This window comes from Oenanthe melanoleuca, chromosome 27, assembly GCF_029582105.1.
Source record: "Oenanthe melanoleuca isolate GR-GAL-2019-014 chromosome 27, OMel1.0, whole genome shotgun sequence".
Taxonomy (NCBI): domain Eukaryota; kingdom Metazoa; phylum Chordata; class Aves; order Passeriformes; family Muscicapidae; genus Oenanthe; species Oenanthe melanoleuca.
Window position 1 is genome coordinate 3,135,731 of NC_079360.1, and position 16,106 is coordinate 3,151,836.

The following is a 16,106-nucleotide window of genomic DNA, read 5'->3' on the forward strand; positions in this document are numbered from 1 at the left end:
CCTTCTGTGTGTTAAATCGGAGACGTGTTGCACCCTGCATGTACTATGTGTGCATCTTGTACATTCACATACATGGGAGGGGGCATTCCTAAGATACAGACATTTTCATGCTGTAACTACTGAATTCAAATTGAAGCATTTCTTTAAATTACTAAAAATCGGGCTCTTGTAGTCCTGGAAAAAACACCCAAACCTAAATATTGGCAAAAGGTCTGAACTTCCAGCTGAACTTCAGCATGTGCAGTTGTTTAAACCATCCTTCAGTGCACACAGCTGTGCCCAGATGGGGCTGCTTGCTTCCCACTCTCTTCCCAGCAGCTTCCCGAGCCGCTTATTAAAGGATTTTGTTTTTTCCTCCTGTTACTTCAGTCTCTTTAAAACTGAGGGTAAAGAAGGGGCGGCTGCAGTTCCAGAGCTTTGCATTCCTGGCTGAGCTGTGCTTGTGTTTGCATGCAGAGCCATCGTCTCCCCTCCAACTATTTTAATCATTTCAAAAGGGTGGGTCAGCAGGCATTTGGCAGCGGCTCCTTTTCTATAGCTGAGGTGGAGTCAGCCAATGACCTGCAAGCCTGGAAAATTTTGCAGGGCAGTTCCACTGGACGGCTGTGCGGAGCTGTGCCATTTGAATTTCAGCACAGACACTCACTCACTGCGCTCCCCATTCCTGGCGTGTCTCCCAGTGCGGAGTTTAGCCGAGGCTCAGTTTTCCCTGCTCTCTCCCTGCAGTGACAGCTCCTCCGGGCTCCGTGAGCCAGGACTCCCGAGCGACCATGGAGGACACCACCTTGCAAATCATCGAGCCACCCACTGTTTCTGAGACCTCGGAGGAGCAAGTGCCCGAGGAGCCCATCAAAGCGGACCAGATCAACGGCGTGATGGTGCTGACCCTTCTGGACAAGATCATCGGAGCTGTGGATCAGATCCAGCTGACCCAAACACAGCTGGAGGAGAGACAGCAAGAGATGGATAGCGCAGTGACCAGCATCCAGGGAGAGCTGACCAAGCTGACCAAGGCACACACCACCACCAGCAACACTGTCAACAAAATGCTGGAGAAGGTGCGCAAGGTGAGCGTCAACGTGAAAACGGTGCGGCAGAACCTGGAGAAGCAAGCGGGGCAGATCAAGAAGCTGGAGGCCAACGAAGCGGAGCTCCTGAAACGCAGGAACTTTAAAGTCATGATCTATCAGGTAAGAAACAGTTTCACTTTGTGTTTACATCCTGTTAGTGGGTGTTTTCTTTGCTGAGGGTCCTGTCACGCTGCATGTTCGGCCCAGCCCTCTCCCAAACTCCCCAGATTGTTTGGCAGTCCAAACCGAGGCGTCACTCTTATTCGTGGTTTAACATTTTCTGTGTGTCCTAAGGCAAAGTTTGACAGAGTTGTCCCGTTTAACAGGAATTTTAATGCAGATAGGGAACAAGGCCCTAAGAACTCACTGCAATGGGCCAAAAGTATGAAAATAAGCCGATTTTACTGCTTGGCTCAACAAAGACCAGGAGTGCTGTGGGATCTGGAAGGGGCTGTTGTAAATCCATCTGCCAACGTCTCTTCTACCAAGAGACACCATGTGTATGGCTACGTGGAGACTGATAATATTTCAGATTTGTGACATGCATCTGGTAACAAGTGATAGTAACCCCAGCCTCAGGGTTAATCTGTCCAGCCAGGGCAGATAGAGCTGTCAGAGAAAATCCAGCCCAGTGCTCGGGGTGGCCTTTGCTGAGGGCTTGTACAATTCCCATCTTTTTTTCTTCTGCATCCTGCAAGCCTTGTTGTTTGTTCTCAATAACAGCTTTGGTTTGCTTGATGTTCACCCCCGGCACTAAGTGTTGGAGTTTTCTTAACATTAAACAAGGAGAGAGAGAGGAACGTGAATCTGTCAGGTTTCCTGCCTGGAGTTAGTTTTCCACACCAGAGCAAACTCTTCTATTGGGCCATGGGAGAAAAGTGAGCGAAACAGTTAATGCTACAGTTGAAAGCCTCTGGGTTAATAATAGCCAGCACTAGGAACAAATGGAGAAGCTTCGAGTGCTGATCATGGGAAGAGAGAGAAGAAAAGCAGAATAAAATGAAGAATGGTCCTTACTGTGAGGTTTGAGGGCGAGGGGCTCATGACAGGCTCAGGGGTCAGACACACAGAGGGTCTGTGGGTCTCTTGGTTCAGAACTTGAGCATTTGTTGTTTTATTGTGGCTGAAAGGCTGAAATACTTGAGCCTGTTCAGGAAACACAGGAAATACAACCAGTTATAGACAGATATATCTGTATGGATTTATTATGTGCTTTTTGTATCTATCTCTCCATGGAAAAATAAAATACAAGCAACAACCACTGCAAAATGAGAGGAGTGAAAGGAATTGTTTAAACACAACATTCCATGTCAGTTACGGAAATAGGTAGGAAGTTGGCAAGGTTCAAGGTCCTTGGGAAGCATCCCAAACATCTGCAGGTTAGTGTTTCATGAGCAGTTTGTGTTGGTTTGCTGTGCCTTATTGATATTGAGCAGAGTTTCTTTTTTAACATGAAAAAGCAATCCTGCTTCTAAAGGTTTGGGGCCTGTCCTTGCTGCTGTGGTGAGGGCAGGGCAGCCTCAGAGAGAGTTGTTTGGCCAGGGACTGTGCCAGGGACTTGAGGAATCATGGAGGTATTAGAGGAAGAAATTATTGGGGATTTGGGATAATTTCCCAGCATGGAATTTAGTGTGATTTGCCTGTCACAGAGCACAGGTGAGGAATTCTGCAGGTTTGCACGATGTGAAATAGAGCTGTTTGTGTCCTCGTGGACATGCTGACACTTCCATGGGAGCGGAGCAGACCCAGCCCCAGAGGGAGAACATCCAGCTCTGGGGTCCACCCTGAGGGCTAACTGAGGAATTCACTCTGCTTTCCTGACTGTGTCTGCAAATAATTACAAAATAACTCTCATCTAATTCAGAGTCTCTCTTCTCAGACCCCCCACCTACCAAAGTGTTTGTTGGGTAGTTACTGGTCGTGTAATTAATTCTGCGGTGCTGAGCACATTATCGCTCTTCTCTGACTCAGGGAAAGCTACTTTCCCAAGCTGGGGGTGACTCCTGTGTGTTTTCAGTTGCTGTGGCAAAATGTCCAAAGATTTATTAGTCTTTTTTTCCTGGAAAACAAGAGATAAAATCATCCTAAGAGACATAAAATGTTCCATAATCCCAGCAGTGGCTGTTTTCGGGTGAGAGATCTGAGCAGAGCAAGAGTCATGCTCTATAAGATTCAGTATTGCACAGTTCTTCAGTTGGAAGAAATGTAAAGATAAATTAATTCTTTGCTGGTTGTTGATGTTATTCACTCAGTATTGAGTCCTGAGGCTTCAGCCATTGTGGAGGGATTATTTCAGGAGAGCAAATAAGACTTTTTGCACCTTGGAGGGAAATCAGGTTGCCTGTGAGAATTGTGTTCTGCTTGCTGTAGATTAGGAGGACATGAAAACCAAATTTTTATCAGGGAAAGCCTGACCTGTGGCATGATTCTGATCTGCTGGGGTAGTTTCAAAATCTGGGGGAGAAAGTGCAGGGCTGGATATAACTCCTATATCCTGGCTGAGGGGAGGTCTTGAGCTGAACATTTACAACGTATACATCACTCTCAGTCCCGTCCACGCTTGTGATTTCTCACTTGCTCACCCTCTTTGAGCTGATTTTGCCAGGAGCTGGTCTGATTTCTCCTAGCTAATAGTTTTTGTATAGACTTAATGCAGGAAATTAGATCAATTATTTAGAATAAAACTTGAAAACAACCATACCCCTCCAAATTGCCCCATCTTTCTCTTTTGAAAACTTGCTGAGCCAAAGCAGAGGTGACAGCTTTGACAGGCCACTGTGTACACACATTACCTTCCTAAAAAGTCTGATGTCAGTGAGTGCCTGCACTGCTCAGCAGCTCCAGAGAACAGAGCTCAGAGTTTCCTTTGTGCCTCTGTCCTGGGCTTCTGTCTTTCAGAGAAATCAGGACACCAAAAAATTCCGTGAGAGTGGTTACTAATAAAAACAAACTAAAGTGACTTCATCCCAAATCTCCTGGTTTTAGGATCCTGAACGTGGGGCTGGTTACTGCAGTTCATGGTTAAATAATGGATGTCCTGTGCAAGCAGCTACTGCTCTGAAAACAGACTTTGTGCCATGTTCAGCTGGAAAGTGGCACGTGGCAGTTTATGTAAGCTTGGCATTTTCCTCCAAACATTTTTTGACAATTAAACTTTTTCCTGCAAATGCCAAGGGCTGATTTTGTTACAACCGGACAAACTCTGGCAGCCCTCGGCACGCACATGGAATATTGAATTTCTGAAGTGTGCCAGTCCTTTATTTTGAGGCTCGTGTGGGCGCTGAGCTCTGGGAGCTCTGGCTCGGGATGTGCAGTGTTTTTGTTGGGAAGAGCAGCCTTTGTCTGAGGGGTGTGAGTGCAGGCTCCCCATGCTGTCCTGTTCAGAGGCTCCAGTGGGGCTCATCTGCTCTTTGGTGCTGCTCTGAGCTGTGTGAGATGTGAGTTTTCGTGGGAAGAGCTGTGCTGTTGGGAGAGCAGGGTGGGACCTGGATCCCAGCCATGCAGTGTTGGGTGGGTAGGGCTGGGCAAGGAAATATAAATAGCCCAGCCTGGCTTTGTGCTCGCGTGGGCCTTATACGGACGGGAGCAGCGAGGCTGTGCATCCAGAGAGGGAGGGGTGGATTTCAAACCCACACATTAATGTGACAGATTCAGAGGCTGGACCTGAACTGCCTTGGTTTTGGGTCTGTGCTCCTCAAAAGAGAGTGTGGGAAAGGACATGAGCTCAGGGGGCTGAGGAGAAGCAGAGGGCAAGGAGCCCAGGGCACACAAACCCACTGCCCCCGGCTACAGCCTTTCTCCACCAACCAAACAGAATGGCAGCTGCTCTGAGCTATGATTTTGTTTCAAATTAATCATTCAGAAACTCATTCATGATGAGTTTAATGGCAGTGGAGCATTGACAAGAGCCAGCAAGATCTGCAGGCCTGAAGGACAGCCTAGGTGGGTGATGTGCCTGCAGTTCAGTGAAGCTTGCCCTGCTACCAGCATCAAAAAGTAAATAGGAATTTCTAAAGCAATTTGGGTGACAGCACTGGGATAAACACAGGCACCAGGTACCCATGGGGTGCTTTTCCTGCAAGATCAGCTGGTTCCATGTGCTGGAACATCCAACTCTCTTCCTGGTGGGTCACAGCAGGGATTTGCATTGCAGCAGCCACTGTGTTTATTTTCTGATAATACTTTCAAGTAAAAAGCAGGTTTCACTTTCACTGCAAATCGAGTCTAAAGAAGCTTCTGTCAGTGCTGCCTCCATTGCAGGGGGACCACATGAACATCCCAATGTACAAAAATCTTGCATATTCTTTTCATGTTACAGAACTATAAGAGTCTCAAGATAATAATTCACAGGAGAATGAGCCTTAAAAAAAAGTCAGGATGTTAATAACTCTGACTCTTAAGGATGTTTTTAGTGCAGATTACCAGTCTACTAGTAGACAACTCTGGAGCATGGATTTCTCTCTTGCAGTTTAGTATCAACTGCATTAATATTTCATTGCTCAGCTATTATTTATAAGCAGTTGGTGCCAGAAATGTTTGCTTTGCTAAAATCCTTTCAGCATTTTAGTTCCAAACTGAGCTGTACAGCCATAAATTGACTCAGACCAAGGGCCCAGAGGCTGCCCAGCCATTGGGATGGGGTTAGGCTGGATGAGTAGTGGCTCATGAAAACAAACCCAAGGTAATATCCCTCCTGATCACATATTCCTCCCTCTGGCCTCTCATGTGCACAGCCCAGAAGGCACAGCAATGACTCATATCCAGCAACAGGCTTAGCCCTCTGTTATCCCATTTGGGATTGTTCTCTTGATTCTGCAAGATCTCCTACAACTTAGAGGGCACCTGAAGAATTGTGTGTCCACTGCCCAGCTGTGAGATAGACAAAGAGCAGAAACAAAATGTGCAGTATCAGTAAAGGAAAATCAAATATTTAGAACAAAAAGCCTCAGGATGTTTAGTCTCCAAATTTATGTGAGGATGCAAATGTCAGTGTCTGCAAGTCATCTGTAATACAAAGCCCATCTTTGCTGCTTTGCTGCTCAGGAGCAGCTCCGGAGTCATCAATCAGCTCAGACAGATTTATCCAGGAGGAGTAGATCTGAGAGCAAAGTGGTACAAACAGACATCAAAATGGCATAAAAAATTTTTAATGCTGTCAGAGGGGGAAAAAAGTTCCTTTTCACTCTCAATCTATTTACTTCTCTGCTTCCTACAGCCCTGCCTCTCATCTGACTCATTAAAGGCAAAAGCATTTTTCCAAGCACAGCCTCCTTCTCCCCCCACCCTCCCTCCCTTCCTTTGCACCAGCTCTGGTGCCTGTACCAAGCTGTTGTTTCTCACAGCTCATGAAGCAGATCCAACTTTTCAGGCACAGCTTCCAGGACACAGGGGAACTGGATGTGCCTGATCGAAAGTATTGCCAGGCAGATTGCACAACACCCAGAATTACAGGGGCTGGGAGGACTCTGCTAGACAGGGAGATGCTACTTGTGATTGAACTATTTATCCCTCTAACATTCATCTAATCCCAACCTGATTTGCTTTCTCCCCTCATATTTTAGATCTTTTTCTCTCAGCAGTATTCCTTGGTGACTTCTTACTGCAGGACTCAAAAGTCTCATCTCTTAGGTTTGAGGCTTCTCTTCATTAACCTCTTGGCACTATTGAAGACAACCCTTGGAACCTAGAGTCAAGGCCATGCCTGACTTTGCTGTGTCACTGGGTGCAGAGATCTGGGAGCTGCTGGGAATTATCTGGCGCTGGTTTAGGGTAAGGTCAGTACGTGACAAAACCAGAATAGAGTTCTGGAGTTGCACCCGCCTGTTTCAATCTCTGCAGCCTCTGCACTTGAATCAATAAACACAGGGTTTAAAATCACCACCCTTTCTTTCATGATCTTACACTTACAAGCAAACTCTGAGTTCAGCTACACCACAGCAAAAGGAAGACATGTCCCCAACAGGTGACACTGAATCCCTGTGACTGTGAGCAGAGTCTGGCCCTGTCTGAGCAGTGTCAGTGAGAATGTGCCTGAACCCACAGAACAGATCTGTGTCTCCTGGGATGTTCTGAATCAGAGACAGACACTCTTCCATCTCACAGATCTTTGCTGACTCTCTTTTCTGTCAAATTCTGCTTCCTGGCTTCTCCCTTTACTAAACAAACCCCTGTGCCTTTTCTCTCTGCCTGTTCTCATGCTAACCCGGATCACTGTTGGCGTGTTCCTAACCAGATTCCCGGCAGGAACAGGTAAGTGTTTCCACTGTGCTTCCTTTCCCCGGCCATTGAAACACAGTTTTCCTCATCTTAGCCCCAGAAGATGCCGCGGGTGTGCCTTGAGTCTTCGCCAGGGACTGCCCTGTGAGCCCAGCCCGTGGAGACAGGCCCAGGGCAGCAGAAGACACGGCAGGAGGCAGCAGTTTAGGGCCTCGTCAGCAGCATCCCCCGAAGATCACTCTGAACCTCTTCTGAAGCTCTGGGAGCTGCTGATTCGAGCCTTTGCTTCTCGCCTGCTTGGGGCTGCCTCAGGCTCTCAGAGCTGCAGGGCTGATCCTGCTGCTGACTAACGTGCTTGCTGCATGAGCGTGGGTGTGAGGAGCTGGGATTTTCCCTCAGGCCATCTGGGAGGGAGGAGCTGCTGTGTGGCTTGCATGAAGGTGGCCAGGGGCAGTTGGCTCCGCTGGCTCTGCTGTGACTGGTTAAATCCCACCTGTTCATTTCTCCCTCTGAAACACAGCCCTGAAACACCCACCTCCTCAGGCTTCTTGTGAGCATTCGTTTGTGATTGTGAAAGGTTTGAAGTTGTTGTTGTTTTAAACAGGTAAAACAGGCAGAGAGTACAAACTGTGATATAAACTTCCAATGCCTCAAGCAGCCCCTGCAGCATTTATGCCTGACCACAGCCCCTGGTGCTGCTTTCTCAGAGTCAGGCCCTGCACACACTGCAATGGTGACTTTAACTGCTGCTCATACAACATTTAGGCCACAGAGGCCACTGTGGCCTGTTGCCTTCCTGTCATTGTGCAGCTACTGGACAAAACGCCCCAAGCTCCAGCTGCCCTTTGGGGGTCACCCAGCAGTGTGTGCAGCACTGTCCAGTGGGAATGGCCACCTGGGCCAAGAGCCAGGTGAGGGTGAACCAAGTCCAGGAATTGTGCTCTCTGGACAAAGCTGCCAGGGAAAACTTCTTCAAGGAGAGTGTCAAATGTAAGAAAACCTTTTTTTTTTTTTTTTTTTTTTTTTTTGTTATCTAGGGGAAAAAAAAACTAGCAATCTAGCAATTCCAGTCTCCACAGAAAAGGTCTGTTCCACCAAGGCACTGGAGAGGAAAGCACAGCCCCCTCTGTGCAGGGTATGTGGACACTCCTGAGCCCTGCTAGGCTCAGGGTGCTTCTCAGGCGTGCTGCTGTTACTCAGGAATAGCTGAATCCTCCTTCCCATGACACTGCTGGAAGGTCAGCGCAGAACAGTGTTCTCTGAGGCCTGGCAGAGCAGAGCAGTTATCATGGCAACAGGAGAGCAGAATTTGTTCTCCTCTGGCACGGTTTGACCTGACCTGGAGGCTGTTTGCTGCCCAAGCTCCTGATCCTCCCCCGGCCTCCCCAAGGCCAGGGCCGGGCTGTGCTGCCCGGGGTGGGCAGAGAGAGGGCTGGCGTGCAGGGGGGGCTGCAGTCTCCAGCCCACCCAGCATTGGCATCAGCCTGATTTGGTCATAGTGGAGCCCAGGAATGTGAGCTGGTCATTTTCTGCACGTTATGGCTGCAAATGTCAACCAAACTCACTGTTTGTGCTGTTGCAGTTGTGTAAAAATAACGGAGTGAAATGAATTGCAGATGTGATTTGCATGTGCATGTGAGAACCTTCCATTAAACCTTCCAAGAGAGACCAGAGCGGCTGGGAGTGCTGGGACTCTGTTTCTTACACACTGACTGGGAATGCAGCTCAGCTCTGTGCCTCCTTGGCCTTTTATACTCCAGGGGAAGTGTTTACGTGTGTTGTAGCAACCAGGCGGGTGTCCATGGCCGTGGGCTGCGGGTGACTCACTGCCAGGGAACTCGAAAACAATGTCAGATAAAAGCCCACTCAGGGGAGCTGGGGAGAGGCTGCTGTGGATCCAACAGCTCGGAATTGTTTGAAGTAGGAGGACACAGAGCAGCTGGCAGCCAGCTGCCTTGGGGGCTGGCTGTGGGCACTGGGGCCCCTCTGGGTGCCCACAAAGTCCACAGATGACCCGGCCCAGTGCCAGGGAGCTTCCCAAAGCACAGCTCATCCCAAGAGATCTGTGCTGCAGGGACAATGCAGGCTCCCTGTCCCTGTCCTGCTGCTGGGTGCAGCTCTGCACTGTACACAGAGCAGGGACAGTTTGCTGCTGCTGATACCAAAATCTTCTGAAAAATGCTGTTTACTCACTGTCCTTGTGCCAGTTGGATCCAAGCAGAGAGGACAGAACTGGTTTGCCTCTGCTGATTGGGAGCCAGGTTTTGAACACCCCAACAGGCAGGGATGCCAAGACCCAGGATTTTGGACCCACCCACTTCAGGATCAGTGTTTTCCGAGTAAAAATAGACTGCCTGATGTTAAAAATGTGGCTCAACTGGATGAGTCATGAGTGAAATGAAGCACAGAGAGCATAGTGGCTTGCTCAGAGCAGGGATTTGTGCAGCAGCCACCCGTGGGCCTGGGATGGTTCTTGATAGTTCCAGTCATGTCCCATTATCCTCCATGCCTGTGTCTGCAGGCATGTCTTGCCCACACCAGGCAACTCTCCTTCCCCACTGGAGAAACCTTTCAGGCAGGGACTCTTGGTGGCTTTTGGGGAGTGCCTGGGTGCAGGGGGGAACTACATCCAAGGGATTCTCAGCAGGATGTGCTCATCCCCATTAAGATGTGCCAGAGCTGTGGATGTTCTTGCACCAGCTGTGCCTGAACTCACAGGAATGCTCCCTGAATGCAGGTGAGCTGGGACTCTGGGGACTGTCCCTTAGCACACTGCTGAGAATCCAGCTGTTCCCCAGCTGGTTATCTACTGGCCACATCAGCAATCAGTGAAGAGGTGGGCTGGGGTGGAAAATGCAGGAATTATACCATGCCTAGGAGAGAGAGAGGCCAGGAGCAGGACTTGAGGGGTTTCCCAAGCACAGCTGGAGAAAAGCTCTTGGAAACAATCCCAAGGGGAAGGCTGGGATCCTCACACATGGGAAGGACTGTGCTCCCTCTGTGCCTCTGGGTCTGATCCATGAGGTGCCTCCCGACAGAGGCAAGAGCAGAGCTGTGAGCTCTGCAGGGCTGGGGTTGGGCTGTGGGGATGGAGCACGGCCAGCAGGAATGGGAGAAGTGCCTGAGTGCAGCCTGTGGGATCACAGAGCTGGGCAGCTCTGGGTGAAGTGCAGGATTAGGGAAAGGTGCAAGCACCCCAACAGGGTTTGCTCCCACTGTCTCATGTATCCAAAGCTGCTGCTGGCCATGACTTTGTGCCTGTGAGGAAAGAGCTGCAGGATGCTGCTGAGGCTGGATGGAAGCATTGCAGCCCATCCCATCACATCAGAAGATTCAGTCAAGAGCTATATATACTGATGTTGCATGAGGAAACGTTGTTATTTATGTGACAGACATAAACTCCATTTATGTGGAGTTTTTGAGATGGTATTTCTTTCTGCAAACACATATTCTGGAGCTCACAAGGGGCTGATAGGATCAGGGTTTGCAGGATATGGCCCATTTCCAGGGACAACCCTGCCAGGGGAGAGGGGGATGCCTTTGTTCTGGCTCATTGTGTTGCCTCAGAGGGAAGGAAGTGGCTGGAGTTCCTGATGTTCCAGGGGCTGGGCAGGGTCCCTGGAAGTTTCTGGGATTGCTCTGGCAGGTGTTGTTGTGGAGAATAGGATCCCTGCCTTCCCTGTGATGTGGGTTTGCCCCGGACTGACCTGGCCCTCTGGAGAACGTGTGTATTGTTTTCTGCTGAAGTGGCTCATCAAATGAAGAAAACACATGTTGGCTGCTTCACCCCTTAATCTCCTCAAAGTGTATGAGACCTGACCTGTGATCTGGAGGGTGAAGAACTTCATCCAGCACAGTCCTCTGCTGTAAAGAAATCCCAGAATGAAAGCTCTGCCCCAGCTGCCTCTGTGTTTTCACCACAGGCACTGCAGCCCATGCTATCCTCACTGAGCCCAGTGCTCCACAGAGCTGGCTTTGTACTGTTCACAAAAGATTCTCCAGATACCCTTGTGCTTCCAGAACTTCAGCTGGCCCAAGGAACAGTACCTGTGCTTGGGAATAAACCAAGAAAGCAGCTGAGAGCATCTGGATTTCACCCAGGTGAAGCTGTGCTGGAGTCACGTATTCAATGAGTTGTGTCACTTCTCCAGGGGTGCAAGGGAAGACAGGGCTGGGGACAGCACCTGTGTCTGCAGGGAGGGCATCTCCTCCTGCCTCTGTCGAGGAGCTCAGGACAGAGCCACAGAGTGGCAGTGACCTTGGTCAGCCAGGGTGTGCACTCAGGGTGGGGGTGTGCACACGCACCATCCGTTCCAACGCTGAGCAGGGACTGGGATGTTCTGTCCCAGCACCAGGAACACCCCTCCTCATGCCTGATGGAATGTCCATCCCTGGTGTCCTGGCTCTTGGCACCTGTGCAGCTCGTTGGTACATGGATGCAGTGGAGCAGTGGCAGCTGCTGTGACATGCAGAGCATGGGAGGTGCCACAGCAGAGTCACCCTCCTGGGTCCCAGGGCACCTCCCCAAGCCAGGAGCACACAGATCACTGCCAGTGTTCCAGGGTTTGCCATGCACTTCAAGCACTTGGGGTACACCAGGGGCTGCCCCTTGTTTTCCCAGGGCCCGGTTCCTGCCAATGCAGGACTGGAATCCTGTCCTTGCTCCATTCTGCTGCTGCCTGCCCGAGGGCTCAGAATGGCACCTGGCTGTCCTGCTGCCCAGGCTCTTCTCCAGACCTCAGCCCAGCAGCTCCACGTGCTGTGTGCCCGTTCCACACACTGCCCTTTGGCTGCTGCTGGATTTCTGACAGCGCTGGTCCTGGCAGCTCCCACCTCTCCCACCCATCTCTGTAGATTAAAACTTCTTGGGCAATAAATTTCCGAGCGTGAGCTGCAGCCCTGCAGCTGTGACGCCCTGTACAGTGATGGGCTATTTCCAGCCTGTCCTGGGGACAGAGAGGTGAATCACTGCAGCAGGGATGCATGCTATGTGCTGCTCGGATGAAAACCAATCCCACTCCAGGCCTGTGCCTCTCTCCCAGGCACATGCTTGTCCTCTGCCACTGGGATCAGAAACTTGGCTGGCTCAGGCTTGTGGAGAAGCTGAATGAATCCAGCCCTGTCCCAAGTAGAGCTGTGTGTCCCTGCAGACCAGGCTGTGTGAGTTGGGACCACTGTTTCCCCCATCTCCAGATATGGACTCAGGCAAATTCTCTAACTTATTCCACAGTGAAGAAATAGGAAAAACAGGGCAGCCTGCTGCATCCCAAGAGATGTCCCAGCCCCACATCTGGATCCTGAGGTCTTGGGAAAGTCTGAGTGCAGCCTGGGGGCAGCCAGGACAGCGTGTGCACCCTGGTGCTGTGGCCAGACTCAGCTCTGGCTGTGCCTCTGCAGCCCTGCACTGCACCTGGGGCTGCAGCTGGACCTGGCCAGGCTGGAGACCTGAAGACCACTGTCCTGGCCAGGAGTGAGGGGCTGCAATGGAATAAAGATGAAACTGGAGGGCACAGGACTATAACATGGGCAGAGGAAGAAGGGAAAAGGCTCCAGTTTCAGTGGTGGGCTGCCTTTCCCTTACTTCAGGTGTCACAGATGAGTTTAAAGCCAGCCTAGGGTGAGCAGAGCTGGTGCCTGAGTCCTGATACAGGACAGCAGGAAGAAGCAGATCCTTTTCACAATAACTTATCAGCTGCCATAAGGGAGGATGAGCCCAGGCCTGAGGTACCTGGGTGTGATTATCTGGGTGGAGGCTGATGTCTCTGTAGCACTGTGGGAGGGAGGATGGGCTGGCTCCAGGGTTGCTGGTGTCTGTGTCTCACTGGCTCCGCTCTGTGTCTTGCAGGATGAAGTGAAGCTCCCATCTAAACTGAGCATTAGCAAGTCCCTAAAGGAAGGTGAAAAGGTGGAGAAGGAAGGCGAGGGTGAGGAGGTCCCTGTGGGTGAGGACCATGCGGAGGAGGACCACATCCAGCTCTCCTCAGATGAGGAGGTGGAGATTGAGGAGATTATCGAAGAGTCACGGGCAGAACGCATCAAGAGGAGCGGCATGAAAAGGGTGGATGACTTCAAGAAGGCATTCTCAAAGGAGAAGATGGAAAAGACTAAGCTAAAGACCAAGGAAAACCTGGAGAAGACACGCCACAACTTGGAGAAGACCCGCCACAACCTGGAGAAGAGGATGAACAAACTGGGCACTAAAATTGTGACTAACGAAAGGAGAGAGAAGATGAAGAGCTCTCGGGACAAACTGAGAAAGTCTTTCACCCCTGACCACACCATCTATGCCAGGTCCAAGACAGCTGTCTACAAAGTGCCACCCTTCACTTTCCATGTCAAGAAAATAAGAGAGGGTGAGGTGGAGGTGAAAGCCACAGAGCTGGTGGAGGTTGGTGGAGAGGAAGGAGAAAATTCAGATCTGATGCGTGGGGAGAGCCCCGACATGCACACACTGCTGGAGATCACGGAGGAGACTGACGCGGTACTGGTGGACAAGAGTGACAGCGAGTAGGACAGACTGCAGAGCACGAGGGTTGTGGACGACAGCTGAACACACTATCACTCACATTTCGAGCTCTCCCTGCCCTGGAGCCCCAGGGAAGTGTACACCATGCATCCTTCTTACCCTGCAGAGCCAACGCCAATCCCCTGCCTGCTTGTACAAGGTGTATTTTGTATTTTAGTTTTAGCACATAAAACATTAGGAACACAGAACTGTTTTTCTTACACTACTAAATCACCCTTGGAGACCATTCCTGCTGCAGTCTTCTTGCCCCACACCTGAAGATAGGCTTTGAGTGACAGGGCCCTGAGCGAGCTGGAGAGTGCTGATCCCAAGACAAGTTCAAGAGTCCTCCATAAGATAAACCTGGTGTCAAGAAAGCTTCCTGCAAGTAGTCCACCAGCCCACACCACCCAGGTGTGCCAGGCTGCACAGCCACCTCTCAGGCAAGAAGACTCCCAGCACCCAAACCAGCTGCTCCTTCGGGGGACCAGAGGAACTGGGATGCAGCTGGTGCACAGGAGGGAAGAGTTGAGCAAGTCCTGTGGATGGGCAGTGCATGGCAAAGCTGTGCTGGCATGGGGCAGGTGAGGCTGCTCCTCTCTGCCCTCCCAAGGACTGGGTGACCTTTGCACGAAGCCACCCTGCAGCTGGACCTGCCGTGGGTGCCTGCAGGGTATCACACAGCTGGGGCCCACTGCTCCTCCCCGCTGTGCCCTGGGGCCATGGCAGGAACAGCACAAGCTGCAGGCTTCCTGCCCAGGTCACAGATCTGGCTGCCAGAGTTCCAGGGTCCATGGCGAGTCCCAGAGGCAAGGAGCAGCATGGAGGTGGGGTGCTGGATCTGCTCCCTCTGCACCCACAGAAGTGGTGGCAGCAGGCAGTGAGGTCCACACTTGCTGCCCTGGAGGAGAGGGACACCCAGGCAGCAGTGCCAGAGCAGCCCCCACAGCTAGGGACTTGTTTCCAGAGGGATATGGGATGCACTGCTGCCATGTGAGGCTCTAGACCATCAAACAGAGGCCTTGACACCTGTCCAGCACCAGCCCTTGAGCATTTTTGAGCATCTGCTTTCTGCAGGGGTCCTGGAACAGCTCAGGCTCATGCTCATGCCCACGTCCTGTGCTTTCCTCCGTGTCCTGCTTTCTGCAGCTTCACTCCATGTCCTGAGTGAGGCAGTGTGAAGGCAGCACACGGTGGCTTGGTGGCTCTGCCTGGCTCAGTCCTGCTTGGCTCTTACACACTCAGCCCCCGCTGCATTCTCCAGCCTTGCATTCCCCATCCTGCTCCCCCCAGCACGAGGCTGCTGCTGTTCACATAACCCAATATATAAACTTGCTTTTCCTTTAAGAATTATTTTCCTTCAAATTGTCCAGTGCTGTCCCGGGCTCGGGGTCCTGCCACAGCTTCCCTCCCCACAGAAGGCGTGACCGGCCGGTTCCGTGTGCCGGCTGCAGGCAGCCCTGAGACACCGGTGGCCCCGAGGCTCCCGGTGTGGGGAGGCACCGGGCACCGGCTCTTGGCTGCTGCTGGTTCCCAGCCCAGCGTGGGCCCGCAGGTCACCTGCCCTCACCGAGTCTCTTGCTGGCCCACAGGCAGTTTTCATGCAGGTTTTCTCTGAGCGGCGGGGCCAGGACAGCAGGGCCAGGGCAGCAGAAGCCCGGGTGACCCTCGCCTGTCCCTGGCTGTGCCCAGGCAGCAGCGCAGCAATAAAGTCTCTTTTGTAAACCACCAGTGTGCGGCCTGTCCATGGCGCTGGGCGCTGGGGAGGGGCTGCCACACAGGGACTGATCCCACAGCCCTGCGTGGGACTGAGGCTCAGAGCCCCACGGAGATCCAGCCCCAGAGCTTCGAGGGGATCGATCCCCACGGTCCTACAGGGACCAATCCCCACAGGGCTGATCCCCACAATCCTACAGGGATTGATTCCCACAGGGCTGATCCCCACAGCCCCACAGGGATCCATCCCCACAGTCCTACAGGGACCAATCCCCACAGGGCTGATCCCCACAGCCCCACAGAGATCGATGCCCACAGTCCTACAGGGCTGGTGCCCACAGCCTTCTGTGGGACTGACACTCAGAGCCCCATAGGGATCCATCCCCAGAGCTTCGAGGGGATCGATACCTACAATCCTATAGGGCTGATCCCCACAGGGATCGATCCCCACAAAGATTCACTCCCGTTTGTCCCATTCGGCCGATCCCCCTTTCCCCACGCGGGGGCGCTGCTCCATCCTGCCCGGTGCGGCGCGGCCCCTTTAAGAGGCAGCGGCGGTGGCGACGGCGACCGCGTGACGTCACGGCGCTGCCCGGAAC

The 16,106-nt window shown here is 51.8% G+C and overlaps 1 protein-coding gene across 1 annotated transcript; it reads left to right on the forward strand.

Annotated features, from left to right (window-relative positions):
* The first annotated feature begins 282 nt into the window (after positions 1-282).
* On the forward strand, positions 283-15,519 carry CAVIN1 (caveolae associated protein 1). The gene is made up of 2 exons (XM_056511879.1): positions 283-1,190; positions 13,132-15,519. Exons 1-2 carry the CDS (start codon positions 771-773, stop codon positions 13,795-13,797), a joined length of 1,086 nt encoding a protein of 361 aa, XP_056367854.1. The 5' UTR covers positions 283-770; the 3' UTR covers positions 13,798-15,519.
* The last annotated feature ends 587 nt before the right edge of the window (positions 15,520-16,106 follow it).